This window comes from Bidens hawaiensis, unplaced genomic scaffold (genome assembly GCF_021521415.1).
Source record: "Bidens hawaiensis isolate Kalapana, Puna unplaced genomic scaffold, B.hawaiensis_p1.1 tig00020412_1, whole genome shotgun sequence".
Lineage (NCBI taxonomy): Eukaryota > Viridiplantae > Streptophyta > Magnoliopsida > Asterales > Asteraceae > Bidens > Bidens hawaiensis.
In genome coordinates, this window is record NW_027493106.1 from 154,948 (window position 1) to 165,500 (window position 10,553).

Genomic DNA, 10,553 nt, shown 5'->3' on the forward strand with positions numbered 1-10,553 from the left:
TAATGAAGAATTATTTCTAATTTCAAATCAATTGATATTTTGATTTGTTTAGTCTTACTTAAATTTGTTTGTTTAATTTATTCAATAGCATCAAGAATCCGACTCCATTATTGTTGGTGCGTCCGTCGACACGTTTAGTGTAAAGGTATGTCACTTTTCATTTTAGGTTATTTTCCTTTATTATACAATAACAATAAATTATTAAACAACATTTGCTATTTACCGCTTCCTTTTTAAAATAGTAGTTGGCACATTTGTTACTAGAGGTGCGCAAACCGGTTTTCGGTTTAAACCCGAGCAGTTCATTGAACGTCCGGTTCTTTACACTTTAAAAGGCCTATATTTTATAAAAAAGTTTTGACAGGTTGTATATATCATCATCTTTTTTTATAACCTTGAGAAACTGTCAACCAAAGGATTACCAAGAATCTTTTACTTACCATATACTACCAATAGATTTGGGTCTTCACGTAAGTCAACCAACACTTACGTCAATTGATATTATCCGATTAGTGTTGGTATCTATGTATTGATACTGCCATTACAGCTGGAACTAATTACCATATATTAATTTCCAATTGATATTTCCTATTTTCGTTTACAATAAATTGATTTTCATATTTCAACCGGGCATTACATGGAATGGTTAATGAGCTATAAATGGATATGATTCGTGAGCTATAAATTAGTTTTGAAGCTGACGTATATAGACAGACGAGTTTTAAACAGGGTCAAACCTGTTTTTGACTAACCGGTTCCAAAATATCTTTCTTATTGTAATACAAGCAATTGTTAATATCATTATTATAATTACAATCATATTTTTCCTTTACAATAAATTGATTTTTCAATGGGGCATTACATGGAATGGTTAATGAACTATAAATGGATATAATATGTGAGCTATAAATTAGTTTTGACCTACAAATGGGGTTTTAAACTGGATGAAACCTGTTTTTGTCTAACCGGTTCCAAAATATCGGCTTCAAATCGGTTTTAGCTAAAAAAAAACTCCAAACCGGTCCTAACCCGGTGGTTTATAACTATAAACCGGTTTTTGTAATATCGGGTTCAAACCGGTGTTCTTATTATGCTCCTTAGAAATCTTAACCAGAAAGAAGGCTTATGTAACGGTACTCGACTACAAGTTATATCTTTAGGTACTCGTGTAGTTGAAGCAAAAAATTATTTCTGGAACTAACATTGGACATAGAGTTTTGATCCACAGATCACCACTGACTCTAACAGACAACAAAATAGCATATAAGTTTCAAAGACAACAGTTTCCCCTTGCAGTATGTTTTGCGATGACCATAAACAAAATCCAAGGTCAATCATTATCTAGGGTTGGTTTGTACTTGAAAGAACCCGTGTTCTCACATGGACAGCTATATGGCACCTTGTCAAGAGTTACAAGCAGGTGTGGGCTAAAGATTCTGATTCTTGATAAACAAGGTAATCTGACCAATACAACCATAAATGTAGTGTTTAAGGAAAATTTTCTTATTTGTAAAATAGGTTGCGTGATGTTTGTTTTGTAATTCCTGTAATTTTAATGTAATTTGTAAGTGTATTAATAATATATGATAATTGCGTTACGTGCTATTGATTATATTTTGCTTAATGTTTAAATATTATAATTTTTATTAATTCCCCTTATAATACACGGGTCTCAAACTCATCATCATCATCATCATCGTACTCAGTATATCCCATCAATCGCAAAGCTATGGTAGGGTCTGAGGAGGGTAAGATGTAAACAGCCTTACCTCTACCCTATAAGGATAGAGAGGCTGCTTTCGGTGAGACTCCCGGCTCGATAGTAGTTTTGCATCAAGCCTTGGACATAAGGCACATAGCACTCAATCATCGGGACACCGGCTGATCGGTGCATGTACCCTTGTCTTTCGGCTATCAACGCCACTACATGATGCCTGATTAACCGTCCGTCACTTTTAACGTTATTTTCACGAGATTAGTAAAATAACGTCAAAATTAGTGCAATTTCACTTTTGCCCACCCAAGGGTTCACACATATATACATCATATGTGCGCACCACAAGCAGGGCTAACACGGGTCTCAAACTAATAAGGTTATATTAGGCTGATTAGTTCATGAAGATTCCCAAAGAAATGTCTTACATGCCACAAGAAGTTCAAATTTAGTTAAATAAAAGGAAACCCACAAAATAGTAACTATGATTAGAAGGAGTTATTCAATTGCAAACCGGTTATTTAATTACTTTTTTCTTAATTCATTGTTTATCTATATTGATTTTTCTTAAATATACAAATGATTTTTAAATCAAAGAATGATATTTGCTTTTAGTTTATTTTCTACTTTAAGAACTACAGTTGTTATTTTTCTAATATAAGAATGATACTTTTACTAGTAATAATAAGTAGCTAGACACAATTGCCCACTCGAATCTTTGTGCAGTTGTTACACGAACCTAATAATGTTACATGATTTCTTTGTTTTAGTTGGTTTTTCTTTGTTTTAGTTGGTTTGTTCTATATGTATGTTATAGATGCATTAGTTTTATCGCTTTAGATTGTGGTTAACTTTAGCATAGTTAATCAAATAAGTTATCATTATTCGACTTATTTTGATTGGTCCATTATTAACTATTTTGACGGGTTTGTTTTTTACCCCCACTGACAAAAAGCCTTGGATCCACCACTGCTACTCATTCTATATGATTTTAAAATAATATTTTTTTCCTCTATTATATACTATAGATAAAAATCACTTTGTCGGTGCTACAGAAAGAAATTGAAAGCTAATTATCTATGGTGCTGTTTGTTTTTTAAGAGGTAAAATGTCTGCAGTCTGCGGACCACATCTGCAGTCATCTGTAGCAGAAGAGGTGGACCAAACCTCTGTAGTCTACAAGAAGAAGGCTGTTTGTTTTTTAACGTCTGCAGACTGCTAAAATAAAACAGAAATATTTAAATAAGCTGAGATTTAAATAAAAAAGTTATTCAACATCGAAATTTAAATAACAGTCAAACAATAGTGCAATAATATTCATAAAGCAACAAGAACATTTTTTTTCAAATAATCTATTCGGTACTTTGCATTAACTGCTCCGCAATTTCATCTCGTAACTGCGTCATATATTCACGATCTGATGCAGTGCCATGCGCTTCAACCTCGTCTTCATCAGCAACGTGCACATGAGTATTTCTGAATGACACATCGGGTTGATCGTATTGTTCAAACGACTCATCACTTAAACCTTCTTTCCTAATCAAATTATGTAGCGCGAAACATGCAACTGTAAGGTTCCTTTGTGTCTCCAACGAAAATGATGCCATCCTCTTCAATATAGGGAATCGTGCTTTCAGGACACCAGAAGCACGCTCAATGACGTTCCGAAGTTTTGCATGTGTATGGTTAAATTTTTGTTGATCTGATAATGCCTCTGATAATATTCTAGAATCATATGCTACCCCTTCCCAGCCGGCCACGATGAAGGTAAAAATCATGTTAAAATCAGAAATTGCTAATACGTTTTGATAACAATCCCCTTTTCCCCTTCCTCTATATAAATCTTGTTCCTTAATAGGGACAACAACATATATCAAGGTTCCATCTAGTGCACCAACCGCTCCTCTAAAAACCCGTCGTAGCATCTTATTATGTCCCGGAATGTTTGGATTCATATTGAAAGAAGTTGGTACTATCATATCTTTGGCGAAAAACATCATTTTATCCAACATCTCATAAAAAAATTTATGAATTGTTTGCTTTGAGTGTTGAAATCTACGCTTGATAACTACGTAACGTTGATTATTACCGATTATCATCAAAAACATAGCCATCTTCTCCTCGACCGATACATGTTTACTATCATTTAACGAGTAATTTGTCCTAAACAGTACACATTGTCGGACAAATGATTCACGAGACATACGTAGCAATTCATTTCATTGTTTGGGATTTCCTTGCAATAACTCTAACGTGTATGTATGCCCCGTCATAGCCGAATCATTGTCTCGCATTCGTTTCAAACATCTCCTCCAAAAAAAAAGCGGATATACAAGTACATAAGAATTGCTAGAAGTAATTTCTTATCGTGACCCATTATGATCCTATGATAATAAAACATAAACAACCATTAAAAATAAACATCCATTAAACATCAACAACAACAATTAACATAAACATCAAAACAACCATTCTACATAAAACCAAATAAACCCAAAAGCATACAATGTCATTGATGCATACAATATCAACATAAACCAAACAATCATTCAACATAAACCAAAAGCATACAATGTCAACATAGCAAAAACAAATCTAAAACCCCCAAAATACCAAGTTCTTCACTACTTTAATATTCCTAAACCTATACCCGTCATCTTGATCCACCCTTTTAACACTTCAGGAGTATTTGGCAATTCCATCCATACCTCTCTCAATTCCACCATTCCAAATATACGAAAAGCGGCTAAAAATAGAGGGTTCGACCCTTCTAACCCAAGCAAACTTAACTTCTCCTTACATTCACGAACGGTAGGCCCATCTTTGCCTTTAACCAAATATTGTAAGGCCTTTTGCATATCAACTGCTAAATCATCAATAGTGCCAGATGACGACTTTGAGGTTTTGGCCCTTTTATTTGGATTAGGCTCGGGGGTAGGCTCATGAGTAGGTTCAGTAGTAGGGTTAGAATTCGGGTCAGGAATAGTGCCAGCATCATCGTCTTCAGTGTTAACAAAAATGTTGTCCATAATCATAAGTTGTTGGACCCGGTGACAACAAGAAGAGGTGGAACCAACCACTGATGTTTGGGTTGAGGTCCACTTGCGATTCCCAGTGGCAGTATTACCATCAAATAATTGTGCACAAAGATCTGGAAATGGCAATGGGGTTGTTTTTAATGATGCAGCCTTCGGATGTCCCTAAACCCAAAGTAGAAAATGACATAAGTTTTTGTTTATAACTACATATTAAAAAATAAAATATATGAACATACCTTCTTAAATTTCTCCCATTCCTCATTTGTTAAGTTGAACGTGTTCGTTTGAGCATTGTAAAGGTTGCCGGTTTTGTTTTTTAAATACACCCATCCTATGTATTTGGCTTTAAGATTGTCATAGGCATTTTTCATTTGTTTTTTGTTCAACTCCAACCCAAACTTTTCCTTAAGAACACACCCTAAGTTGTTCCATGAATCTTTTTGCAAACTCAAATCTTTTCTACCCACCTTGTTTACCTTTTCAATGGAAGTCTCTAATAAGCATTTTAGATTCTCATTTAACCATTGTTGTTTCTCTCCCATTTCTATTAATCAACAACCAAACCTAAACATAATCAATATTTAACAACAAAACATAAACCTAATATAAGAAATCAATATTCAACAATAACAAACCTAATATAAGAAATCAAACCAAAACATAATCAATATTCAAGTGGTAATTAACAGTAATCAACAACAAAACCTAAACCTAAAGTATCTATCTAACAAGATTCATAAGTTAAACCTAAGATAGAAAACAATAATTGTTTCAATGTACAAATCTAATATAAGAAATCAAACCAAAACATAACCAATATTCAAGTGATAATTAACATTAATCAACAACAAAACCTAAACCTAAGTATCTATCTAACAAGATTCATAAGTTAATCCTAAGATAGAAAATAATAATTGTTTCAATGTACAATTCTAATACAAAGAATCAAACAAAAACATAATAAATATTCAAGAAGCTTACCTAGACAAAGGTGGAGGACGGAGCAGCGCGGCAGTGGAGCAGCGGCGGCGGTGCAGAAGTGGAGCAGCGGCGGTGGAACTGGAGCGGCGGCGCGGCACTGGAGCGGCAGTGGAGGTCGCCGGGGTGGAGGAGGGGAGGAGATGAAGGGGAGATGATAGGGGAGGAGAAGGTAGAATGAAAGGGGCTAGGGTTTGAAAGAAGATAAAAGATGGAAAAGATGTGAAAAGAGGTTGGTCCATGTCTTCTAGGAGAAGAGGGCCCGAAGACGTTTTTTAATTAAATGTCTTCAAAGAAACAAACAGTCTTCAAGGCTAAAGGTCTGTGCGGCGCAGACATAAGAGGTCCTGAAGATCTTCTCACAAAAAACAAACACAACCTATGTTTATATTTAAAAATGTTTGGGTTGTAAAACTATTTAACTGTTATAGTCCAATGGATATAATGATAATTTAAAAGGCTTTGGGTTTTCTAAACGCATGCTCGAACCGTTACTCTATAATTTTTTCAGTTAAGTTTTCTGTATATTTGTGTGGCAACATGGACCACCAAGTCTAGCAATTTGTTTACACCTACGACACATAATTTTTCTCATTGTATTTTTGTACCAATTGGTTAGCCACAGTTTTGTTTTGTTTTCGATATGTTTTCTTTTCGATTTTGAATATGTTAATTTGTTGTATTTTGGTATTAACGAATTTTAGTTTCAGTACCGTAATAAGCGTAACCGGTACTGTCCGATCACGTTCACTCGCCGCCGACGCAACGTGGCGAGATTTATAACTAGTTATTTGGAAAACTGAATTGCATTCACGAAAACTTTTATAATCATATTTTAATGTGGACAAAACTTTCCACATTATGCGATACCATATGTTAGTTTATTAATAAACAAGTACGCTCATTTGTCTATACAATTATTCATATGACTAGGTTAGAATCTGTGTGACACATGGATTGGTTAAAAATATAATAAAACAAAATAAAAAAAACATATATATACATAATAAGATAGATAATGAGTTCATATTATATAAACAATAAGTTTGAGACCCGTCTATTATACGGGTAATTTTTGAAAATACAATATTTAATAAATAATCGATATACAAGAAACAATAAACCTATTAAATACTATTAGTACACAATCGTTGTAAAATAATCTTTAAAAACAGTTTTAAAGTAAAAGATTATTATAAATATCAAATATTTGAAAAAAAATATGAAGTAAATATTAAATTAACAAATTTTGAAGCATAAATTTTAAAAATGGTAAATATTCCTTTACTATTATAAATTTGTTAAAAGTGGTGAGGTTTAAAGTGAGAGTGACAAATGACAAAATTGTAGCTTTCTATTAGAGAGTAAAGATTATACTACTTTAAGTAAACATATAAATTACAATTCTCTAAATATTTCCTTGACTTTGGTTTACAGTCATCGCAACATATGTATCGGAAAATTTTAATTTATATCAATAAATTTCAATGAAACTACTTACAATTATTTTGAACTAAACAAGTAAACATGAACCCAAACCGGTCATTTAAAATTACTTACAATTACAGTATGATAAGGGTGATATAAAGTTGCATTATGATGGGTAAGATATTTGGGAGAGGTTCTTTTTTTTGTTATTACAAACCATTTTTCTTATCCTTTGGTTTTCTTTTAAGATAGCTAAACTTTAAATATATATATATATATATATATATATATATATATATATATATAGGGTAAGGATCCTAAGAAAACCATTGGCAAATTGAGAACATTGAGAACCATTTTGGACCACTAAAAAACTCTCTAAAAAATATTTAAAAAAATTATAAAACAAACAAAACCGAAAATTTTAAAAAAGTAAAATAACCAAAATTCTTATATTTCATTTTGGTTTCATTAAAATTTTTTTTTTTAATTCGTATTATACTTATACACATATGTATACTTTCATTTAATCTCTAGTTAAGTAATATACACATATGTACATTATCATTTACATTAACTTATACATATGTGTATAGGAAAAAACATATGTGTACATATTATACATATATGTATAATAAAAAAAACCGATTTTTTTCTTTTTAATTCGTATTATACCTATACATATATGTACACTTTCATTTAATCTCTAGTTATGTAATGTACACATATGTACATTATCATTTACCTTAAATTATACATATGTGTATAGGAAAAAATATGTGTGTACATATGTGTATAATAAATTATACATATGTGTATAGGAAAAAATATGTGTGTACATATATGTACATATTATACACATATGTATATGTATAATTTAGCTAAACTGGTAATTTTTTTTTACGTTTTTTTTAGAAACCGGGATGAAAAATAAGAACTTTGGTTTTTTTACTTTTTTTATTTTTGTGTTTTTTTTGTTTTATGATTTTTTTTATTTTTGGGTTTTTTTGTGATCCAAAATTGTTCCCATAGTTCTCAATTTCTAAAAAGTTCTCATATGATCCTGATACTATATATATATATATATATATATGTATATATATATGTATATATATATATATAATATGACATAATAGTGATAGTAACATGGTTAGTTAAAAAAATGAAACTTACAATTTGTAGTCAATCTTTGTTGTATAGAGACTAAATTCTTATTGGTGATACCTATATAAAAAAAATAAAAAATTAAATATGGTAAATTTACTAAATAAATAAATAACTATTATGTAATCAATAATAAAAATAAGAGTTTAGAGAAATATATCATCAGTAATATTAGATAGAGATATTCGCAAAGTAGTATTGCTAAATGTAGAACATATCATTTCCTTAAAAACAATAAAAAAGTCCATAGTTCTTCGAAAATAATCAACTAAGAATAAAAGTAATTCAAACATTGCATATTCAAAGACATTTACTCGTTAATCTATTAAACATTGAATCTTTTACTATATCAACTTGCTTTTTGGATATTTTAATATGTGTTTTTAAAGATAATATGTCTTTATTTAAATAATAATTATCCATAACTGATCACATACTTTATTTTGTTTGTGATATATCTCTAAGTAAAAAATTGGTGTTATATAATGATCATAGAATTAGGGTTTCAATTGAAAGACAGCAGATTACATATCAATCAACTACGTGAATCAGATTACATGATTCGGATTAAATGAATCGCAGTAAGAAGATTGATCGATTGAACCTTTGAATCGATTGAATCCGATTGAATATGTGTAGATGAATCGATTGACTCCGATTGAGGATGTTAACCCGATTGAATCTGTGAATGTGAAACATGAATATGATTACAAAGGTTTGATTGTTACCTTGAATACTGATGAATTTCAATGTAATATGATAGTTAGTGATTGCTAGGGTTAAAACATGTGAATTTGGATGGAAAAAATTCTGAATATGATAGCCATCGCAAGTTTGATTTTGAAATTGAATTAAAGTAATTAAAAATAATTAAGAAATGCAATGTGTCACTTTGAAAAAACTTGGTGAAAAATAAAAAGAGAATTTGATGGAAAACCCACTGACTCCTTGTTAATTTAAAATAAAAGGAAAGATATTGAATTTTGAATTTAAAATAATTAAACATAATAGGAATTGTCATGTGCCGCTTTGAAGACTACTTATTAATTATAAAAAAGAAAGGTTTCTTGAAAACCCATTTTTTTAATATATAGGTAGATTTACATAAAATTTGTATTTTGTTTAAAGATTAAAATGGCTTATACGTAAGATTCACGAACTATCATTCTTGTGAAAGGGTAATATTATAACAAACCAAACAAAGACATTGATAGGTGATGGGATAAATATCATCGAACGCTATTAGGGATGCATAACGCCTTAGGGTTCAACAAAGTTAGACATACCAAGCAAACATAGTTGAAGACACAAATTGCATCGTTTCACTTGGATTGAACTTAGTTCAAGATATTGATCTGTTAGTTGGTCGCGTTGGTACTACTCACTGTGATATTGCTTGTGGCCTTTTTATTAATAAAATTTTACCATGGTTAAAAGAATATGTATATATGTTTTCAACACCATTTGCAACTTAAAGACATCTTTTTTTACGGCAAATTCTTTTAATTCATGAGACTTGAACTCAAAACCTTTAAAAAACTCTGTATCAGCTAGCGGTCACAACCCCACACAACCTAAAGACGCATATTCATGTAAATGTGGCAACGAAGTTGTAGGATGAAAAATAAGTTGGAACTGAAAAGGAGATAGGTCCTACCGACCCACCACTAGAGTCACATGGGACTATGTGGTTAGGTCCACACCTCACATGAATGCCTCTTAACCTTTCACTTGACCACCCCACCCTAACCCCTCGGCCCTCTCCTTAAAATCCTTTATTAATTATAGGGCATCTTCTGGATTTTGATGATCTTTTGATAATAACATCTAAAAGAATTTACATATGCATTGTCTGTTTCATTATTCTTCAACTTACATCATTACTTATTATTATTATTATTATTATAAAATCAAAATATTAGCAATAAGTCAAGTTTTAACTTATAATCAAATACACTCATACCCCATCCTTGAACACTAGTCACCAATCCACAACAAAAAGGTAACCAAAAGCAAGGAAAAAGATTCTTGTTTACCATAGCAAAAAAGTGCAACAAAAGTGTAAAGATATAAACTCCACAACAAATAATTTCCCCTTCTTTTTCTCTTTTTTCATTTCATTACTCATGGTTTTAAGTTTTTAACTTTTAACAAATACAGTTGTATGAGAGTAACCAACATTACCAAGATAAATAGAACAAAAAAAGAGAAATAAAACCGATATTCGTAAA

At 31.2% G+C, this 10,553-nt stretch overlaps 1 protein-coding gene across 1 annotated transcript; it reads right to left on the reverse strand.

Moving 5' to 3' along the window:
- Positions 1-3,066: 3,066 nt before the first annotated feature.
- LOC143560559 (uncharacterized) lies at positions 3,067-3,669 on the reverse strand. The gene has a single exon (XM_077048840.1). It carries the CDS (start codon positions 3,667-3,669, stop codon positions 3,067-3,069), a length of 603 nt encoding a protein of 200 aa, XP_076904955.1.
- Positions 3,670-10,553: the final 6,884 nt, after the last annotated feature.

What these genes read in the sequence shown, in the direction of transcription:
- LOC143560559 (XM_077048840.1), bottom strand. Translation starts at nt 3,669, where the DNA reads ATGAATCCAAACATTCCGGGACATAATAAGATGCTACGACGGGTTTTT.